The sequence below is a fragment of the Sprattus sprattus genome, assembly GCF_963457725.1.
Source record: "Sprattus sprattus genome assembly, chromosome: 5".
In the NCBI taxonomy this organism is placed as follows: Eukaryota; Metazoa; Chordata; class Actinopteri; order Clupeiformes; family Clupeidae; genus Sprattus; species Sprattus sprattus.
This window is the reverse complement of record NC_137924.1, coordinates 14,279,071-14,302,454: the sequence shown is the minus strand read 5'-3', so window position 1 is coordinate 14,302,454 and position 23,384 is coordinate 14,279,071. Positions and strand designations below refer to the sequence as shown.

The following is a 23,384-nucleotide window of genomic DNA, read 5'->3' as shown; positions in this document are numbered from 1 at the left end:
GTCTGTATATCAGTCAGCAATGAATATTCATGGATCATAGTGTCATGACATACTCTGTAATTGGCAGCAACATTAGTAATGACTGCACCAGCGTCTGTGGCGGTCCTTGCATATTCATGTCATGGGGCAATATATCCTAGTTGTGCTTTTTTCCTGTGAAAATGTATTCAGGAAGCTGCAGGTGGCCTCCATGCCACAATCAATTGGTAAATTGTGCTCTTGTGAAAACGAGGCGAACCCTGAGACGTCGCCTTGTCAATCTCTGTGAGGGTAAACATATTTACTACAGGGAGGAGAAGTGGTGTTGAGGCCTTAAGTGGAGTAATATAGTTAAGTGTTTTGTGTAATCATTTAAGACGCTTGACATGCTTCTTTTTAATGTTTGCTGCTTTTGCATGAAGCCCCAGTCTTTCAAACCGGAAATACATTTCACAGGTTTAACCAGCTTAGATGATTCTGGAGTCAGAAACTACTTTCCCCAGTATTTTAAGATGTGTTGTACACTGAGAACCTTTTGTAAATGTGTTTGTAAATGATCGAGAAGTATAGTAATTACCTGCCCAGTGTCTTAAGATGTTCGAAGCGATAACTGGTAGCTGATGCTAACTGAAGTGACAGATGGGCTAAAACAACCTTATGTGTAATAGGAAAAAGAAGGAACAAAAAATAAAGTGGTACTATGAAGGTATTTGTGACTACGGGAAAAATAAGTAGTTTGCACAGCAAATTAAATTCAGCACACATAAAACTTCAAGTGTGCAACTTAAAAACAATGATGCCTTTCTTTTCCAGCCAGGAAGACTGGGCCGTAGGCCTACACTATGGCAGTGCGGAAGGCAGTGAAGGTAGCCGCCCTTGGTGGTGGAACGCTGGTTGCATTGTATGCCTTTTCAGAACTGAGGGAGCAGAAGAAAAAACAGGTAAGCCTTCGAATGAATAATACCCAAATATATAGGGCTGAAGCTGGGGGACATGTTCATTTGAAAGAAACAGTGAGCAGCTACTGATGAAAGAAAGGGAGAAGATTGGTGACTTTTTGTAGTCAGATGTTTTAGAAGGCTTTTCTGAGCTAAACTCTCTGGCCTCAAGCAGTACTTCACTGATGGAATAAATACATGTAACAACAGACTCAAGTTTTAGGTTTGCCCGGTTATTTACCATAGCATACCTCATCTGCAGACACAGATAACACATTACACAGATGTTACACATTAGCTACATATGTACAGACACAATAGACAAATATCCTTTAAACACTTCTGTGCAGTCTTACAGTAAACATCATGTGATTTAAACTTTTAAAACTGCGTTTAAAACTGAATCTACCCATCAGTGAAAAACACTTATTGTTTTGTCTGGGTCTCATTTGTCCTTCATGTTCGCATCCAAAAGCCTCAATGGGTAAGAAATTATGTTATTCTTAAAAACATACAAACATTAATTTCACTGGTCATGCATGCTGCTCTACAGTATTTGTTCCACTGTCTCCACATCGTCTAACAGCTGAGTGCTTTCCTATCTCTTGCATGGCTGCAGTGTTGTTTTTGAATGCTTGTGTTGCATGCATATTTGTGATTAATCTAGCTGGACACTAGTTTGGAGAGGGGGGAAGTAAATAAATTAGCATGTGATTGATTGTTTCTTATTTCTTTGTGCTGTCAGACGCCTTCCCCCCCCCCAAAAAAAATATGCATGATTTGTGTTTTCTTAAAAATCCATCATAAAGAATATGAAGACATGTGCATAATAATGAAATGCATTTATTAATGTGCACTGTCCCCCCGAGTCATATGACAATGAAATGGATGACTGGTCTGTTTGCTCCGATGGGCTAGGCCCGAGTGCAGGCTGCGGAACAGGTGAAAATGGCCTTCCAGGATGAGCTTCCCTCCAGGGCGGCCCAGCTCGCGGCCCTGGGCCACACCGACGAGTTTGACGTGCTGGTGGTCGGGGGTGGGGCCACGGGCGCAGGTTGTGCCTTAGACGCCGTCACGCGCAGTAAGTTCACTCCCCCCGTCCGTCCCCACACCACTGTGTGTGTTTGTCATTTCTCACCAGGCATTAGCTGAGGTGTTAGCATAAGTAGGAATTAGGAAGGCTAAATGATTAATGAATGAATGAAACCCATGTCGCACGGACTAAGAGTGGCCCTTGTCACTGTTCTGGGGTCCATTTCAACCATGTATTCACAGCAGGGAACCAAATGCAATGCAAAGAGGTTTACTATAAGTTGAATCCATTTGTATTTGGATGAGAAATAAAGAAAAACGATAGAGTGTGTTTTTATGATTAACTCATTTCACACAGCGGATTTAAACAAGACCTAAGCACAGGATTCTGGAATTTAGATGCCACCAAAGAGCTGTGTTCACTGTGTGTAGATGCGACTGGCGAATCACAAGAAAAATTCGGATGAATCCAATTTGTTTTGCTGGTGCGACAGGCAAGCTGCGGTTCAGAGGCGTCTTTATATGGGGGGGATTTTAGCGCGGCACACTTTTGTGCCGGTCCCCCCTCGCAGCTTTTGCAGTGGATATTCTCCGTGCCGATGTTGCGTAACCTGATACCCCATTGTACTGGAGCTGCTTCCAAGCCTCCTCTCCGGGGCTCAGGCTTTAAGTCGCTTCAGCTGGGGATCTTGGGGAGGGAGGAGCGGTGGAAGTGTTGGACTTGGAGGATGTTTGCCCTCCTCCTCCTCGTCCTCCTCTAGAAAAAAAAAAGAGAGAGACAGTGAGAGGGCAGAAGCTCAATCATGGCGTTTGAAACATGACTCTCTGGATACCCCCAGATGAGGGTTACTCTCGTGGTTCCCATTACATCCTAAATCAATTATCTATGCTCATGGTTAGAGGTTCTTTTAATCTGTTTTTTTCCCTCTGTTTTTTTCTGTTTATCCATTTTTACTGTCTAATGTTGGGGGAAAAAGGAGTGGGGGTGGGAGAGAGACTGGAAACCCCTCATCCTCCTTCCCTAATCCACATCTATTTCCCTTTCTTCTTTTCAAATTTGGGATTTACAGCTTCTAGCCGTCTGGGACAGAAGCTTGAAATGGTGAAAGACTGAACTGAGAGGGAGAACTAGTTCTCAATGTTAAGAGTTCTCTGGATTCATCCTCTACGTAAACAACTCCATTTCATGTTAGAAAGCAAACATCAACAAAATCAAATCCTTTCAAACAAAACTATCAATTCAAAGATTTTTGCCACCCTCAGAATCTGAATACCTCCTCCAGTAATCCACTATTATGAATAACTTTCAACATCCTTGACTACAGAATATTCTGAAATATTGAGTTTGAGTTTGAAATATGATTTGAGATAAACAGCTTTCTTCTTTTGGTAGACATTTTGGGTTTCACACCTCGCAGTGCCTCTCCTATGAATATGAATGGCTCCTGCACCCAAAGGGGATATGAATGCCCTCTCAATATTGTCTCCTTGGAGCGCATTACAGGAGAGGGAGATGCATATGAAAATGATATGCAATGCATTCTAAACATTTGGGGGAAAATAAGTCGCCAAATATCAGGCTGCCGTTCGTTGATCTGTTTGCCTGGCTTCCCCACTGTCAGATCTGAAAACTGCCCTGGTGGAAAGAGACGATTTCTCATCGGGGACCAGCAGCAGGAGCACCAAGCTCATTCACGGCGGAGTCCGATATCTACAGAAAGCCATCATGAAATTAGATTATGAACAGGTAAATGCTTCATTTTTTCTCCACGGTTGACACTTATCTGTGGAATTCCTGGTCTGGTCTGGTCATATTGTTCTATTTCCCCCTCACTGTTCATTTTTCATTCCCGGTAGCTCTTGACATGTACCCATAGACTGAGTGGCGGTGAGATCTTTTTCTCTTTTTTTTTTTTTATACCCCCGCTGCCGCTCTCTGTCTCCCTCCCTTTGGTAAAGTTATTTCAAAGAATTCACCACACTCACCCGGGTTTAGAAAAAAAAAATGGATAGAGTGCAGCTGTCATTATCAAGATGAAAATTAATATGGAAAATTATATCAAAGTAATGGGGGGAATAAAGCATTTGGGTCTTCCTTTGTCTGTGTATTGTTAAGGAGTCACCCGGGTTCAAATCCAAATGTCATCGTTTTCTGTTACATTTCAGAAGACCTGAGGAATCTCATTATTTTAGGCCCATGTTGTTCTTTCCCGGGCTTATTTTCCTATCTGTTTGAACATAGTGGGGTCTTAAAGGTGAACTATGGAAGGGACCAATTAGTGTGATTGCAGCAGATGCAGGTGCACACTCAGCACATATGCAAGGAGAGAGGATGGGGCATTATACCTGACTGGCTGGTCGAAAAATGAAGGCAAAAACTCAAAGAGCACAGACAGAAATATCTTTGATAGATGGACAGTTGTATTAGATATGTAGTCCACCTTTATTCATATTTCAACGGGGCGGTTGAAGCCCTTTCAAATTGAGCCAAAGCTAACTTACACAATGGGGAATATTGTATCACATCTTTACATATTGTTATATATTGTAACATATGATATTGGTTACATATGATGTAATATTGCTCTGTCCTCTCTTGCAGTATATGATGGTGAAAGAGGCTCTCCATGAACGTGCCAACCTGTTGGAGATCGCCCCTCATCTGTCTGGCCCTTTACCCATAATGCTGCCTGTCTACAAGTAAGGAAGTCACTAGTTAGACCTGAATCCTGCTCAGTAAGAACAACATTGTCTGTGTACCTTTTAACCTGCCTGCTAGACAGTTACCCCAGGTTGACTAACCCTGTGGTCTGAAATGGCCGCTCCATTTACTGGTGCACCTGAAGGGACAGTGGGCGTCAACATACTAATTATGTGTGCTAATGGTTAATTAAATGGTTCCTTTGTGTTAATTTTAATTATGACGAACTTGTGGATTTGGAGTCGGAGGGATGCCCCTCTCTAATGACCTGAACAGCTACGTGTGATGGTGGCGGTGAACTTCCTTCCCGATGCGTGCCAATTGGGCCTCGTGTCACCTGAGCTCACAGACACACCACCTCACAGTTGAAACCGTAATTTGATTAATTAACAGCAAAAACCGGGAGAACACCTGACCGGTTTCCGCCACGAGCCAAGATTGCTCTCATCTGCAGCGCATCTGTTGGTATAGTAAAACTGAACAAGGTGCTACCCCCCCCACCCCCCTCCTTTAAGATGCCCGTTCCTTGGCATCGGACTAGGGGACACTCTGATCCAGTGCAGACCTGCTGAAACCCCTGAAACCTCCAGTCCTGGCCCAGAGGCAATAAACTTCCTGTCGATTGCTCTCGGTAGAGTGGGGTGACGTGCGCGCGTACGGTCCATCATCTCCTCGTCTCGGGTCGGCGTGAACTGAGGGGCTTGATTTGATTTGTGCCGCTTTGTATCATGAGCTTTAATTGCACATGACATTTACGATCCTCTCTGGTATTTAAAGCAGTGTACAGGTGTGGCTCATTACCGGGGCCGGGAGAGGAGGCTCCGAGTGCTGCGCCGTGCTCTCATCCCCCCCCAGACTCCTCACTCCCCCCCCCCCCCCACACCCCAACCCACCCCACAGCCATCAGTCTGCCCCTATACCCCTGCCATCTCCCCCAGACTCCTCACTCTCCCCCCCCACCCCACAGCCATCAGTCTGCCCCTATACCCCTGCCATCTCCCCCAAATGCACTGCCACGACATGGACTCACCAACTCATATTTCTCACTGCACCTTACGAAGGGGTTACTGCTGCCATCATTGTGGAGATGGCAGTACTGGGGAGGTAGGAATTAGAGAGAAGGGGAGGAGTGGCAAGACTGGCCATGCACATTAGTATGTATGCTTTGTTCCATGTCGGAAATGGAATGTATCGGTGGAGCATAAAAATGTTTCAGCCGTAGATTTAAAAATGTTTCAGCCACAGTGCGTTCATAAGTTTTCAAGGGGATGGCAGTTAGATTTACCAGATATGAAAAGGGATCACAAAAAGTGAAGAAAATATACTGCTATGCTTGGCCTGTGAAAATGCCTCCTTTTGTACATGTGATTTACATTCTGTAAATGTGAAAATTAGCCTAATAGATTAGCCCTCTCCTCAGAGGTCAACATTTACATGGATGGAGCATCTTTAAACAGTGGCCCTCTGGTAAACTGGTAAACTGCTGAAAGTTGTGGCAGCACGCAGAGGAAAACAGTGTTTTGCATGTTTGACCCAAAGGCGGTGTCAGTTTTATATTCCTCTATAGATCCTGCGTGCGGTTTCCCCATCCCTGTTAATTGCATTTTTATCTGCCTTTGTTGAGTTCATCAGCATTCCCTTTTGTCTTTTCCTGCTCATTGCTCTAATGAAATTCCGTGACATCTACCGCGGTCTCCACTTTACGTACCCCAGACATGAAAAAGAAAAAAAACACAGGGGCCTTTGTGTGGAGTGCCTGCGATTGCACTCTTTTTTTTTCTTCTTTACCCTTGGATGAGATGACAGTTTGCGTTGTTCACGCCAATACGCCTCTGCCACCAGTGACAGTAACAGAGCCTCACCATCCATGTTTCTGACCTGGAACCCCCCCACCCCCACCACCCCGTGCTTAGGAATCTCAATGGAAATTGGTATAGCAGGTTTTTCCCAGCTACATCAACCTTTAATGAGGTATTGTGAGAATATGCAATGTGTCAAGCTACAGTTAGGTTTTTATGACGCCTGCATTGCTTTGTTCTGAAGTCCTCTGAGTGAGGTGGAAGAGTGCAGCACTAAGCAGACTGATACTGGTTCTAACTGACACTCCCAAGGTTTCTCCTCAGTGCCCTTTGCCCTTTGTCTCCTTAGTTCCTTTTCTTTTTGTGTAACGCTGCCGAAAGTCATTTTTGTTTTCAAAGCGTGAGAATGTTTCTGGAACTCAGAAGGCATGGTACATTAACAGTGTTTTCCATTCTTACTGGGCTCTTCACACAGACCTGTATTTCAGCCCTCTTTTAAAGCATTTGAAGAAACCAGGCCATGTGGATGTCCGTGTCTAATGTCAAATGTGGAAATATTCAAAACATTTATTAAAAATACTAAAAACAGCAACACAGGAACAATCATTAACTATCATCCTTCAGATAGCCCTAGAAGCATTAGATTTTCCCCCCAAAATAAAAGCCACTGACTCCACCTTTAAAGTGTCCTTTAAAGCTTACTAGCTTAACAGTGGACTTACACAGCTCCTCTGCATACTGGCTAACCCTGTGATAGGTGGTGGCAGTTACCGTACTACTGGGCCGGGATCAAGATGTATGACCTGGTGGCTGGCGCGCAGTGCCTGAAGAGCAGCTACGTCCTGAGCAAGGCCAAAGCTCTGGAGCTCTTCCCCATGCTGAAGAAGGATAAGCTGGTGGGAGCCATCGTCTACTACGACGGTGAGTCCAGCAGTCATACGTTCAGTGACACTCTCCAGTGCCAGGATTGCCAAACTCAATTAGGCTCATCAGCCTTGTCCACACATATGCTAATTTAAAAGCTGTGCTTAAAAAAATGTAGGGCAGTTTGTTCACGTGTATGTTTCTGCTCATCATTTTTTATTTCAGTCAGCTCTCCCTCCCATACTGTTGCACCTGACTAGATGTAAATGTGTTCTAGAGCAATTAATCTTGTACATCAAATTATCACTTCACTATGACACATTTTGTGCTTAAGAGGGAGTTCATTAGCAAACACTAATTTGAATAGTTAATGGCTGTTCAAATATTGGTCTTAAACATGGCACGTGGTGGCAAAACACATAGTAGCATATGGTCACAAAAACCATGTAATTTTGTAGATAAGACAGAATTCCTTGCACGCTTGTAATTATTTGACACTGAAGAAAAGGGACAGAGAGGTTATAAAATGTAATGTGTAATATCCCTCACACTCTTCCACGCGGAGTCTTCCTTCGTAATCCTCTGATTTTACACAAGCCGTATGCTTCCAGGCCACGCAGCTGTAAACAAATTAGAAATAAGGTTGTTTCAAACAAAAAATAGCCACGGGGCGATGTGCTCCAACCCGTCCCGGCCTCTCTCCCCCTGTCTCCGGGCAGTTTGTGCTCTGTGTTGGCATCAGAAAAACAAAGCATATGTTCATTGTTAGCCCGGGTGTACATAGCATGTCTTGTTTACTCAGGGTCTTCTTTGTAGCCTCAAACTACCAACTTTGTTTCTCAAGGCCATCTGTCAGACTTCATTTAGCATTTGAGGATATGCGGATTCCCATGCACTGCAAAAAGGCAACATATTCTGGGGGAATGGGGCAGCTATGTGAGCAGTGATGTGTCAACCTTACTCATTTAGCAGAAGTAAGTGGGAGAAGAGGGGGCATTAAGCACATGGACTATTTATGTTTTTCACCTTTCATCATATCGCCTTTCCCTTTTTATCTTGTGGCTACAATTCTTTATGTAATGTTTCTTCTAGGGCATATACGTCTGTGTGTTTTTTTTTTTTTTTTTTTAGTAATAATAATAATAATCTGTTCACTTGGCCAAATCGTTACACACATATGCTGAAAAATTAAAAAAATACAATTTTCTCTCTTAAGCAAGCATTTTCTCCCTGCAGCTATTTGGTTGGGGACAATCATTGCAGTGACATTTTAAAGGCTGGCCCTCAGTTACTGGAGCGGGGGCTCGGACTGCCCGAGTTCATCTCTAGATTTGGCAAGCCATCACACTCATATGGTTTCTGTATCCAGAGACATGTCCTCTCTAAGGGGCTGTGTAGTCTTTTAATAGAAGATTCTGTTGAATTTGGGAAAAAAAAAGATTTATTGTGATCCAGGGGTAGTTCTACTAGCATATGCATACCACATGACATCACAACATCTTAATTGTAATTTTTAGTGTAAATATCTTATTTTATCGCTTTATCCTGGACATCTCGGCTCTTTGTGTGTACTGGCCTTTTTTCCTTTTCTCAGTTGGCGTCTGGGATAATGACTGCGACTCTCTCTATACCTGCAACAATTTAATTGGACAAGTCAGCTCAGCCAAGCATCCCTGCCTTATGACTGGGAGACATGAAATTCATTGTCATGATTGTCCCTGTCATTTTGCAGCATTTTGTCCTGCCGCGGACTTCCTTGCACTCCAGTGAGTTTCGTACCTCCAGGAGGCGCGGATTACAGAGGAGGTAGGGGCGGGGGCATCGCTGAACACTGGCCTCTCCTCCAGGGAGTTTTGACATTAATTTCGCTTTGCTCACAGAGAGCCTCCAAGGCCGTGTGGTAATTGTACAGATCGTTGTTGTCATTCTTTATTCACTTTTTTTCATTTCACTTTTAAAGGATACAGATGTATTAATTGCTCTGATAATTAATATCCAGCACCAACATGGCATGTGTGCCCTATTTATAACAGCTTAATGGTATGTATTTATGTGATGCTGTGAATCATTCTCAGATAGGTTTGCTTAGGGGTCAACAGAAGCAGAGGTAGTTTTCAAGCTAAAGGATTTGAAGAAATATTGTAGTTTTCAGCAACAACAAAAAAAACCTCTACATTCTCTAATCCATTATGGCAGGCTACATAGTCCTGTCCGTAATTCATTTTAAAGCATGGCCTTTATATCTGTTTTTTTTTTTTTTTTGCTTGGCTGTTTTTGTGCTGTCTTTGAGTTTTCTTCTTGAGAGAATCGCTCCAAGCATGTTGTAGCATTCACCAGAGCCTACCAGTTACTTAGCCTCCAGTCGTTTAAATGGAAAAAAAATAAATCAAGAGGTCCAGCAAGCCTCCTTCATTCCTGCGAGGTAGCAACATCCTTGGCCAACACCAAAGGGCTCCAACTTCCCTGGCAATAACAAATAGAAACAGAGTTGCCCAAGACACCAACATTAAAAGTGATTAATCATCCGGACTCCTCTCTTTTCTTTAACCACAGATTATCCGGCAATAAATCTTAAAAGATGTATAAGTATCACTTTGTAATGAAATCCGGCTTTGTTCATTTGTCACCTTTTAAACCCTTTCATTTAAATTACAAAACTCCTGACCTTGTGACTCTGAATATAGATCTCTGGTATTTCAGAGGCAGAAAGGGATTAATCCATAAATCTTGATACAAGATCCCCACTGTTCATTAAAGGGATTCTAGCTGAGTATCTCAGCTGTGGAAGGAAGAACATTCCTTGTCACAAGTGTTTCTCATGACATGGATGGATTGAATACAGTGCCCAGCAAAGACTGGGCAAATAATTGTTTCCAATGATTTCTGTGTCCCCCCTCCTCTGCCATCTTTGTATTTCAATGATATCATCTGATGCCTCCATTCAGAGGCCTGCCTTAGAAAGACAAACAAGACTGAATTTCATGCCGTATTTGCACTGCATTTCATTGGCTTTGTACCCATACTCTGCACAGTGACAATAAAGTTGAATCTAATCTAATTCAATCCAATCTAGTCTAGTCTAATCTAATGTAATCTAATCTAATCTAATTTCTGCCTGCTTAATTGTCTGTTTAATCAGTATGGTATGTTACCGCTGGTGTTGGGAGATCCCTGAAGAGAATGTATAGCATGCAATCAGTGGGTGAAGGGTGGCGGTGGTGGGAGCAGGTCCTCATCATCCAGGCCCTGTGTGTGTGTGTGTGTGTGTGTGTGTGTGTGTGTGTAGAGGGGAGAGGGCTGGGGCCAGCCTTCCTTGGCCCAGCCCTTTGCCCCACGGTGGGCCTCACCAGGCAAGGGGAGGAGGGGGTATGGTGGTGGGGGGGGGGTGTTAGGGGAGGAGATGATGGTGGTGAGGTCGGAAGAGGGGGGGGGGGGGGGTTAGGGTTGGGGTTGGATTTGGCACACAGGCCAAAGGGCCGCTGTGGCTTTAAGTGTGCTCCTCATGCCGGCCGGAGCAGCCAAGCCGTTGATGCAAAGTGACAGGGACAGATGTGACATATCGGTTCCGACACACTTCCATACCACCAGTCACTGGCTGGGGGGTGACTCACATCCTCTCCCCTGCTCCTGTCCCCTCGCTGCAGGACAACACAACGATGCTCGAATGAACCTCGCCATCGCCCTCACCGCTGCCAGGTATGGGGCTGCCATAGCCAATTACACTGAAGTGGTGCACCTCCTGAAGAGGGCAGACCCGGAGAGCGGCGCTGTGCGGGTCTGCGGAGCGCGCTGCAGGGACGTGATCACAGGTAACGGCGGGAACAAAAGAGGGGTGGTGGTGGTGGTGGTGGTGGACTTACTTTGTGTGTGTGTGTGTGTCTGTTTCTGTGTGTGTGGTGTGTGTCTGTGTGTGTGTGTGTGTGTGTGTGTGTGTGTGTGTGTGGGTGGTGGGGGGGTCTTGGAGTGCTAATCACGCTGTGAGCCCGCACACGGCGACGACAGCGGCAGCACTTCCACAGCGCTGCTTTAATATTTTATAAGCGTTTTATGACGGTGTTGGGATCCTTCAGATGTGGTAGGGGGATGTAGTGCGGAATTAGCGTTACTCCAAATGGCCTTAGTTACCTTTTAAATGTCATGCACAGGAACAGGTTTCTTCCTCATCTTCTCTACAGAGAGAGAGTGAGAGAAAGAGAAGGAGAGAGAGAGAAAGAGCGAGGCAGGGGGCATGGAAAGAGAGAGAGAAAGAAAATGGAGAGATGGGGTTCTCAAGCGTGTCATGAATAACCATGATTTCATGATCTCAGAGCATGACTGCCCCCTGATGTCTTTCAACGTGATACTCTTCAACAGTGTGTGCATGTGAATGTCTGTGTGTGTGTGTGTGTGTGTGTGTGTGTGTGTGTATGTGTGAGAGAGAGAAAAAGAAAGTTATTGATAATACCAATACTCCTCTCACAACCTTAAATCTTCCTCAAATCCTCCGCCTTCATCATTCTGTACATTGTAAGAACCCTTGAAGCTAGAAAATCAGACCGACACCATTTCCGTTTCCCACAGTCTAACCCCCCACCCCACCCCCACCCCTCACCAGTCTCCCGCCGGATTCTTTCCGCGAGAGTCACAGTGTGCGCACTTGTCAACACAGATCATTTACTCGTATTGTGGCAGCCATGCTAAGATATGTGCCACGTTAGGAGGGGGATCCAACGCCACGCGGCGCGTGGACGCAGCGAGTCGCTCTCGAGCACTCCGAAGGGTTCCTACCCACTATGCCTCTCGGCTGTGCACTTTGACACAAGTAGGCAAGGGGGGAAATTAGGTATGTCTGTTTCCTATTAATTACCACCCCCCTTGCTAGTCTCCCATGGACACAAGCGAGCCACTCTATTACACCAGGGCTGCTGCCGGCTGATTCATTAGGAATCCGGCTTGTCAAGCGGGGCGCGGAAACGAATGGGGTGCCGTGATTGATGCTGTTTTCTTTCATAGGGCAGGAATTTGATGTCAGAGCCAAATGTGTTATCAATGCCACGGGACCTTTCACGGACGCGCTGCGCAAAATGGATGATCAGACGATCCCCAACATCTGTCAGCCCAGTGCTGGGGTGCACATCGTCATCCCGGGCTACTACAGGTGAGCAGTGCCCCCTTCCCCCCCACCCCACTCCCCTCTTACACACACCCCCAACACCCCACCCTCCCCTCTGCCGTATGTCTCTGTCTTGCCCTTGTAGCTTCACAAGTACTCCACTGCCTCCCCCCATCAATACTTCATGACCTGTGCCTGGGTGTAGGAACAGAAACCCGAGCTGGCTGTTTGCATCTGATGTATCAGCCCGTGCGTGTTGGCTACGGATCATTTTGATTAATCCGCCCCGATGTCGACGCCCGTTATTTTGTTAAAGGAGCATCATGTTTTCGCTCGACTTTCTCCCCCACCACACAATTTGTCAAACGCGTAATGGCTGCTTTGGCACCTCTCAAGAGCTCAGTGCTCAGTGCTACAGGCTGTGGATGAGTGGCTGTTTAGCAGTCACATAGTCCCCAAGATGCGCGTGCAAATGGACCTCGTGGTGAGATTGGTCTGTAAGTCCTCTGTCCTCTTGTGTCCACAGCGCTTGTTGATGCATGTTATTTTGGTTCCCTGGAGACCCAGGACTGTTCCCCTTATCACCCCCTCACCCCACGCCCAATTTCTTCCTGTTTAAATGTGGTCCGTGTGTTTTAAACAGGAGGACTGGGTGTGCATGTGTGGACATTTGTATGTGAACATGTGTGTGTGTATTTATGTATGTGTGTGTGTAAAAGAGAGTGTGTATGTGTGTGTGTGTGTGTGTGTAAAGTGGGTTCGGCCACAGAATTGAAAGCAGCCAAATTAATCTGGTGGAAACAGCGTTGACAGGAGCCTGATTATTGGGAGTCCCCTACTCGGCCACCCCCCACCCCCCCCAACTGACCAAAGGTTAATGCAGTCTTCTTGTTTGCCTCTTACACCCCTTCACCTCCTTTATTACCCCCTCCCCCCACCCCTAACTCTGCTGCCCCATCCAGCCCCGACAACATGGGTCTTCTGGACCCCGCCACTAGTGATGGGCGAGTCATCTTCTTCCTGCCGTGGGAGAAGATGACCATCGCCGGGACCACCGACACGCCCACCGACGTCACCCACCACCCCGTTCCCTCGGAGGAGGACATCAACTTCATCCTCAAAGAGATCCGCAACTACCTCAGCCCCGACGTGGAAGGTGAGAGAGAGGCTGTCGCTTGTTAAGGGGAAAATTGCACACATCCATCCATCAACAATTTTCATCAATTTCTGCACAGTTTCTGAATCAAACCCCCCTATGCAAAAGTTTTATTTAAGCTTAGCTTTTAAACATTTTATTTCACCGGCACTGCAATAAGGACTAACCCCAAAAATCTATATTTGTAGTAATCAGCCTGGGACATTCTCAGTTTTACCCCCTTTCTGCGATGTACAAATTGCCAGCAGTGCAGGCGTCTGACACAAATAAATGAGTTAATCTGGCGGCAGCGCTGGACATGGGTGGAGATATTACTTCATCAGGAGGCCGCCGAGAGCAGACAGATACAAATCCCCGCTTTAATTATGAATGGGCGCCGCAGTCAAGTGGAGGCACAACTCAGATTCTTCCTGATGGCAACTTTATGAGCCGCGCTCATTTGGTCACCGCTCACTCTCACTTTGATATTATTCATGTTCCTCACCCCCAACTCCCCTTTCAGAACCCTTGAGAATGAATAGATTTACCCATACTCCGTGTGTCCCCCCCCCCCCACACACACACACATTGTCAAGGGTCTCCACGTGCGATATATATTGAGTTGTAAGAGGATGGGAAGAAAAAGAAAAGGGGGGCCACAAAAAACACAAGGCCACATTCAATAGATCGTTTTCGACTAGTCATTTTTCCATCTCGGTGCATTTTTTTTTTCATAGTTGTCCAGCTGAGACCTCTCGCGCTCTCGTGCTAACGGACGACTTTGTTCCGTGCCCGTGGGGACTTTATTAAATGAATGAGCGGTGAGTGTCCTGACGAGAACGCGGCTCTTTTTATTGATTTCAGACAAGGCCTCTAATTGTTTTTAGTGGCCGAGCTGTTTCCTGGATTATTTGATTGATTAGCCCGGTGAAACATCAGGCCTGGGCGTCTCCGCCACCGCATAGCAGAACACACAACCCGGAGATATATTAATGACCGGCTCGCTGCCGCCCCACGCCTCGGCAGACTATGAGCTATCTGGCAGTCATCCAGCCACCCTACACTATTATTGCTATGCATACGTATTCATCCACACTGGGGGAAAACAACCAAAAGAAGGAAACCCTTTAAAATGCCCCAGTGTTTTCTCCTATTGTGTTGAGTGAGAGGCGGCGTGAGAGAGCTGATCTGAGGTCAGATGAAGAGGCTGGAGTGGTGTGTCAGCTGAAGCAGTGGTGGGGGGGGGGGGGGGGGAGCTGGGGTGAGTTCAGACTGCAGACTGGCTCTAGGCAGGAGGCTGCGGACAGCAGAGTGACACGAGGCGTATGTCAGGGCGAGACCCTGGTAAAGTCCTGTGGTCACACGGGGAGCAGAGGGGACTGCCACAGCCTCAGGGGGGGAGGAGGGACGGGGGCAGAAAGGGGGGGGGGGGGGGAGAGGAAGTGTGAAAGTGAGTGAGTGGCTGGCCGAGAGGAAAGAGGGAGAGGAGATCCTGGATCCGTCCTTGCCTGTGGAAGTGCTGACTGACTGGGAGTCCTCAGTGCAGACGACGCAGTCTGTCCGGGGGTGATTTTGTCACATTGCGCGCTGTTGACACCTACCACTCACTGTGGCCTGGAGTGGACAGTCCTTCCCAAGAGGAGAAAGTCATCTCCCACTGCCTTCTCACAGCCACTCCAGTCTCCAGGACACACTCTCACACACACACACACACACACACACACACACTCAAAAACAAACACACACTCACAGTAGAAAGAGAGATACTTGGATGCCTGGGGACTGGCTTCTCATTGTTCTCTCCAGCCTGCATATGTGTGTGTGTGTGTGTGTGTGTGTGAGTGTGAAGATTTGTATGGGAGGCTCTCTCTTTCAGAGCGTGCCCTCATCCATGCTCCATTCATTCTCCACACATGAGTCACCCAGGCCAGAAACTCAGAGGCCGGATTGTGCTGGAAAGGCCAAAAAATGGCCTCGGCGCTCAAGGGGTTGGCCTCTGTGTCATGGAGTTTGTGCCCACAGTCTGATATGAGTGGTCTGTCTCTGTCAAGCCTTTGGATGATGGCTGATTTTGATACTGCTCAATAGCCCATATAGAATTTGATCTGTTTCAAGTGTGACTTGTTTGTTTGGTTGTGGAAGTTTTAGTTTTTATCCCGTCACATTAGAAAAAAAAGTCACCCAAAACTTTTTTACTCTCTGGAGACAGCTTTTGTGGTATTGAGGGGAAAGCTGTTTGTGTGACTGTCAAGCAGGTTTCAATGCATAACATTATAGTGCAAAAGGTTATTATGGCGGAAGTTACAATCCTACCTTTCACACGGCCCCACGTCCAATGCACATCTGCAAGTCGTTTACCTCCCTAGTGAGCCTTCACATTTCCAAGCTGCTTGGCTGTCATAAATGTTTAAAAACTGCCCTTTGATAACGAGTTTGTCATTGTTTTATTCAGTAATATAAACCAGCCCATTACTGTGGCAGGTATATATTTTTTTCAATCGATACACAACAGGGCATTAATGTTTAATTCTTTATATGTCACCGGGATATAAATAGGAGTTAATATTGTGGTGGGGTTGGTGGTTAGAGAAGTAATGGCTGTGTGTGTCTCTGTTTCTTTCTGTGTGTGTGTGTGTGTGTGTGTGTGTGTGTGTGTGTGTGTGTGTGTGTGTGTGTGTGTGTGTGTGTGTGTGTGTGTATGTGCGTGTGTGTGTTTGTGTGTGTGTGTGTGTGTGGGAAGGGGGTGAAACAGAGGCCCGTTTAGTTTGTGGTACTGGAGGGTGTGTGTGTGTTATTTAAGCTTTTCATGGGCGTTGATGGGAGTGGGAGATAGAGGCCTGCGTGGCGTATCTGTGTGTGGTAATTCCTGCGGCTGTCCATCACCCTCATAAAGGCCCGAGTGACTGGCTGCTTGCTCGCCTGTCTGCCGCGTCACTCTGATGTGTTTATCTGCTTCTTGTCTCCCTCTCCCCCTCCCCCACAACCCCCCTCTCTCCCACACACACACACACACACACACACACACACACACACACACACACACATCCCAGTGAGGAAGGGAGATGTCTTGGCCGCCTGGAGCGGGATCCGCCCCCTGGTCACCGACCCCAACTCTAAGGACACCCAGTCAATCTGCCGCAACCATGTGGTCAGCATCAGCCCCAGTGGCATGGTCACCATCGCAGGTCAGGCTTTGGCTTAAGTCTTAGAATAGTGTTTATTTTACCATAAACCACATTGCCATCAGTAAATAAGGGCTAAATAATGCTAAATACTGTACATTATACACGTTTAGTCACATTTTATAGTCAAAGCAAGTGCTTTCCTTTGTCTTCTCTACGTTTAAATGTTTTCATGTCTTACAGTCACGTAATCACACAAACGCAGACCCTTTTTCAGTATAAACATAAAATAAAAGTATGTCTTTTTGATTTGACTAAACAGGGGGCCATGACATGTGATCTTACTGTTTCTGCCCTAGGTGGAAAATGGACGACATATCGCTCCATGGCTGAGGAGACTCTGGATGCTGTGGTGAAGACCCACGGCCTGAAAGCTGGGCCCAGCAGGACGGTGGGACTGATGCTGGAGGGAGCCAAAGACTGGACCCCCACCATGTACATCCGCCTGGTGCAGGACTACGGCCTGGAAGTGGAGGTGTGCTGAGCGTATATATGCTCATTAGAGCCTCCAAGTCCACACTACTAAATACTGTTCTGTCTGTCTAATACCATCCCTCAAATGACCTGTTTGCTTTCTCCTTTTGGAATGATATCTATAGTGGGAGTGAGCTCGGCAGTTTATGAAATGTTCATACATGGAAGCTAAATTAATTCTGTTCATAAATGTAATTAGTGTGGACTGACCAGGCCATTTGGCCATTACTGACCAAGGCCATTTGTCTTGTTTGCTGTTGTTTCAGACCTGTCAAATGAGATGGGCTGTAGATGGCAGGCTCATCAGCCATGTTTGCATGTAAATAACCTCTCTGTTGCTAGGCCATGTGTCTCAGGGGTCTTCCCCTAACCGCTCGTTCTGGCTAATGATTGCACGCAAACCAGCGGTAGCTTAACTCAAGGCCTGCACCTCCACCAGCAGCAGAGTATTATCCAGCAGAATAAGTGGTCTCTAAAGGTGACGGCTTTGAAGAAATGTAGACATCAGTCCCCGAGCACCCAAATGATGATCCGCGACGCCCCACCGGCTGAATTAAACATCAGTCATGAAGCGCAGTGGATCAGCTCTGGAGACAGTCGCCTTCACTGTGTCACCTCACCACACACACACACACACATACACACATAGACGCACACACACACACACACACACACACACACACACACACACACACACACACACACACACACACACACACACACACACACACACACACACACACCAAACAATACCTTCAAATCTCCAGGATAGTGTGGGCAATGTTAGACTTCAAATGAACTGTACAATGACCTGGAAATGACAAGCAGGAGAGAGTTGCCTCCCTCTGCGACTTTGTGTGAAAAGAGTTTTAACCCTTCGTTAGAGAGAGTGGAGGAAGAGAGCATTATCTATGATCCTGATGTTTTCGGAATGTTTAAAAAGGTCAATATGCTGATAATTTTGACAGTGCTTGACCTTTTGTGGAAAAAAGTAACAAAACCATTTGAATTGAAATAACTTCTTCTTTGTTTAGTTCGCACACATAATGGATCACAGTCAGACCACGCAATCATCCCCACCTCCCCCCCAGCATCTCCCTATGAGTGCCCGGACTGTTAAAACTCCTTATCGATCAAATATCAAAAGCTGCTATTTAAATGCAGTGTATTTTCCCTGGGAGGCTTGGCCAGTTTGTGAGTGTGTGCCTGTGTGTGTGTGTGTGTGTGTGTGTGTGTGTTTGTGTGTGAGATGAAGCTCAGATTTTGGCCTCACCGTCACCTCCCTCCCCCGCCAGGTTGCCCAGCACCTGGCCTCGGCGTACGGCGGACGGGCGTTCGAGGTGGCCAAGATGTCGCACGTCACCGGGAAGAGGTGGCCCATCGTGGGCCAGCGGCTGGTGTCTGAGTTCCCCTACATCGAGAGCGAGGTGTGACATTTATTATGTAACGCTGGCTCCTATCGATCCCAGTCTAAAGAACAGCCAGCTCCTGTGAGAGCCCCGCGCTGTGTGCTCGTGCCCTTTGTTAGCCGCCGCGGACCCTTGTGTGTCCGCCAGTGTCGGGGGAGGGTCAGGGTGGGATGGGGTGGGATGGGGATGGGGTGGGATCAGTATGCAGCCTGTGGCCCTCCTCGTTCCGCTGGTGCAGAGGGGGAATTGGGTAATTGCCACTGATTGATTTGTGCCCAGGTTCAATACGCGATCAAAGAGTACGCCTGCACGGCCATCGACGTGATCGCACGGCGCACCCGCCTCGGCTTCCAGAACGTGCAGGCGGCCGACGAGGCCCTGCCCCGCATCGTGGAGCTCATGGGGAAGGAGCTGGACTGGAGCGAGGAGAAGAAGATGGTGAGACTCCGGCCCTCATATGCTCGCAGTGCACAGATGAACAGAAACACAATATGTTTAACATAACATTATATACACACACAAAAGATACTGTAGAGATAGATACATACAACATAAATAGATGCATATTGCACACAGTCATACATATATTGTGTACATTAAGCCTATTTAAACTACTTTCATATGACACAGTTTACAAACTTTGTCCCATAAATAGAACCAATGTCCTTTTTCAGCACTTTGAGATTTAACCGGTGAATATGAGACACTGCGTCCAACATGAACCTAGTGGCTGCAGTAGCCGTGCATGTGGACGTGAGAGTCTCCCTGTTGGAGAACTATTTTCCTGTAAGTGGCGGCACTTAAAGTCCCTCACAGTTCCCCAATTTTCAGTTCCTGCTATGTGGCTCTAAATGCCTCGTCTCTGCAAACAAGCGAAAAGCCTTTCCCCCAAGCACATAACTGCCTCTGCCTGGAAACCCCTGTCCACTGCCCCCCCTCCCTAAAGCAGCCCTTAAAACAATATGGCGAGTGCTTGAACATCATCTCCGCATCATCTCCCACAGGGCGAGCTGGCGGCTGCCAAGCGGTTCCTGCACTATGAGATGGGCTACAAGACGCGCTCGGAACAGCTGACTAACACAGAGATCACGCTCTCCCCCGCCGAAGTGGACAGGTGGGTTCAGCTGGAGATGACCTCACGTGAATTAACCTCACACATTCTACTCTTCTCTCTCTCTCTCTGTCTCTATCTCTCTCTCCTTTTCCGTCACGTTTCCTCGTTCTTACTTTCTCAATCTCCTGAGGTTGTTGTTGTTGTTAAGTTGTCAGTGGTGGTGTTGATGCTGCTTTTATTCTTTCCCCCTGTGTGTGTGTGTGTGTGTGTGTGTGTGTGTGTGTGTGTGTGTGTGTGTGTGTGTGCGTGCACAGGTACAAGAAGCGCTTCCACAAATTTGACAAAGAGAATAAGGGCTTCATCACCACTGTGGATGTTCAGGGAGTATTACAGGTTAAAAAGACCCCTTTGTTCTCCCCATCTGGTGTGTGTGTGTGTGTGTGTGTGTGTGTGTGTGCGTGTGTGTATATGATGAGAGGTGGGCGTTTGGGTATCTTTGATAGACCTGGAGAGGCATCAGGTTACCCTCTCTTTCTCTTTCTTTCTTTCTCTCTCTCTCTCTCTCTCTCTCTCTCTCTCTCTGTCTCCTGTTCCACTCCAGTATAAGCACCAGGCACACTGTTCCAGGTGCTCCTTTTTTTAGCTCTGTAACCATGGCATTGAGCTTCACAAGGCAGTTAATATTATCTCTCTCTCTCTCTCTTTCTTTATCCTTGTCTCTCAGCATGAATTAGTTTTCATACTTTGGAGAGGTTTTATTTTTATATTGAGGTATACCTTAGCTTAGTGTAATTACTTTTAAAAGATAAAAGATGTCTCCTCATTCATTGACTGATACTGGCCTAGATCAAGTCTGGGTGACTTTCAAAATGCAATGTTCTGTTTGTTTCCTAATCTGTTAAATTTAGCTTGTTCTTATTGCAATATATACCTAAAACGTACCTGATAAAAGGGATAACTTAGTAGGTAGTAATGATTTGTCAATAACATATTTGGCAATCATTGGCTGTGGTGCAAGTCATCAACATTAGAAACCTATCTGTGAACTCACCTTGACGGAAACAGTCTACTGTTTGATTATATAAATAATCGCACCCAATTCTTCTGTAGAGTATACATGTGAAGATAGACCAAATGGCTCTTCACGAGATTCTCAATGAAGTGGACCTCAACAAGAATGGACAAGTGGAACTGGATGAGTTTATGCAGGTTGGTGTGTTTATGTTGCCTTCCTGTTAATGTTGGTGGCAGGGCTGCATTTGTACACTCCTCCCTCAGGTGCTATGCACACGAAGTCTAGGGCCTCCGAATCGGATTTACTTTTCACACCAATCGAATCTTTTAATTTCGTAAATACGGAGGCTGGCAACGAGAGATTTGCGTAAACACGGAGGCAGCAGATTGTGGTGAACCGACTGTAGTACATACCTCACGCCTGTGGGTGGCGCTTTAGCGCTTTATTTACACAACTGAAAAAACGTGAAAAACCTAGAAGAAGGTACTTCACAGCACGAGGATAAACACATTACACAATACATTCAAGCTCCAATTAACAACAATACATTATGATAGTTAATATCAGTGGTCAGACTAAAGGATATGCGAAAATGAATTCTTTTTTCTATTGATAATAAAGAGTTTGGAACAGTAACATGACATGTCTGTCATCCCATTTCCCATGATGCATTGCTCCGAGCATTTTACATACATTTATGAATAAAAAAGCAAATTAAATCGCTGGCCAATTTATATTTGTGGTCATGAAAGTTATGTTACGTCTGAATAAGAAGAATTAGATCAAGATAGGGGGGTAATCAAAAATCAGAAGACTGGGTTAATGTTAGTGAATTCGAGGCCCACCACGAGTGAGATTTTGAGGGAGAACAAGTTATATATATATTGGTTGGAGATGGCGAAAAGATCACGTGGGGCAGTGACGTCATCAGGTTGCGTGAAACCGTGCAGACGAACACCAGCCCCCGTACCGATTCAAATCTACTCACTTTCTACCCCGGACTGCGATCGTTGCGGAAACAAGGTGCGGATAGAGAGTGTTCGTATGTATGATAGGGCTATCTGTATTAGCTATCCGTATCAGATTGACAAACTAGGCTCCATGTAAACAACCTCTCAGTAGGCCTATCAGGAGACACATGGTAATTGCCTTCCTGTCACACTGACAGTTTTTGGACCATGCTCTCAAAATCTATGATGGTATCAGGAGCTTTTGTTGTGGACTAGCTTCAGTCTAACAACAGGGAGCTGTGTGCGTGTGTGTGTATAAGAGTGTGTGTGTGTGTGTGTAAGTGTGTGTGTGTGTGTGTGTGTGTGTGTGTGTGTGTGTGTGTGTGTGTAAGAGAGAGAGAGAGAGTGTGTGTGTGTGTGTGTGTGTGTGTGTGTGTGTGTGTGTGTGTGTGTGTGTAAGAGTGTGTGTGCGTGTGTGTGTGTGTTTTTGTGTGTGTGTGTGTGTGTGTGTGAGAGAGAGTGTGTGTGAGTGTGTGACAGGCTTCTTCTGCTCTGTGACAATGATGAATGCAGAACATGAGACACATTAATACGGCCGACTCTGGTCAATGGTTTTTTTTCAGCTTTCTTCACTTGCATGTTTCTCATACCTTTGCTGTGAATGTTAAGTGCCATGGTAGCACTGCAGACCCATGCAGGCGGTGTCAGAAGTGTGAAGACTTAATGACAGGCCTATAGCCTCCCTGGCCTCAAGCCTGACTCTAATTAGAGAGAAATTGGGTTTCATAATCAGGTGGAAGCCATACGTGCGAACATACATTAGCCATCAACACCAGCACAATGACACACTCGTTCTACCCCTCAGACGTATGTGCACACTCGCACTAACTCACACACGTGCACGAACACACATATAGGCACTGATACACACACGCTCGTAGACATAAGATTAACACAGGCACACTTCTCTTCTTTATACAAACATACATGCAAACTTACAAAGTCACTCTGAAACAAAAAAAAGAACAAGGTCCATTATTCAAAACTCCATTAACAGAAAATAAGTTCACACTGTGTTTGAGTCATAATTGACGTTGTTCTATTAAGTGACTTGTTTTAATGAGTATCTGCTCATAAGTGTGTGATGCTGTGTGTAAATGAGTAATGTGCTGAGTGGCTGTCCCTCCCTCCCTCAGCTGATGAGTGCGGTGAAGAAGGGCCAGGTCTCAGACAACCGTCTGGCCATGCTGATGAAGACAGCCGAGCAGAGCCTCAACCAGAGGGAGCCTGTGTCTGTGGACCGCAGCGGGGGAGGGGTGTGAGCCAATCCACACACACGCACACACACACACACGCTGCCCCTAACACCCCCCAGCAGCCCCCCCCCCCCCCCCCCCCCCCAGCTCAGGGCCTTTAGCATGGATGAGGAGAGAGAAACTGCTGCCTCACACAACACGCTCAACATCGCATGGAACTTAAATCTATTCTTCTCAAATGTTGGTATCAAAGGATTGTTTATTAATTTATGTTACTATTGGTGTATTTATTTATGCATGAGAGTGTATTTATTTAAAAAAATATATATGAATGTAAGATTATTTATTGCTTTGTTTATATTTCAATTCTGCTTTACTACAGTGGAAATGTTTATGTTTTTATTTTACTATAAAAACTATTTTACTGCCAAGTACTGCACTGTACAGCACACAGAATGCCATACAGGACATGTCAGCTAAGTTGTCTTTGACCTGTCTACTGTT

General features: G+C 46.1%; 1 protein-coding gene across 1 annotated transcript; it reads left to right on the top strand.

Annotated features, from left to right (window-relative positions):
* Positions 1–821: 821 nt before the first annotated feature.
* LOC308364970 (glycerol-3-phosphate dehydrogenase, mitochondrial-like) lies at positions 822–22,986 on the top strand (the record flags this gene model as incomplete). The annotated part of the gene is made up of 17 exons (XM_080838262.1): positions 822–920; positions 1,393–1,401; positions 1,836–1,998; positions 3,572–3,696; positions 4,552–4,649; positions 7,207–7,370; positions 10,958–11,122; positions 12,306–12,450; positions 13,368–13,561; positions 16,591–16,725; positions 17,022–17,197; positions 18,492–18,623; positions 18,885–19,043; positions 19,610–19,719; positions 19,974–20,052; positions 20,770–20,868; positions 22,821–22,986. 17 exons carry the CDS (start codon positions 822–824, stop codon positions 22,944–22,946), a joined length of 2,178 nt encoding a protein of 725 aa, XP_080694388.1. The 3' UTR covers positions 22,947–22,986.
* Positions 22,987–23,384: the final 398 nt, after the last annotated feature.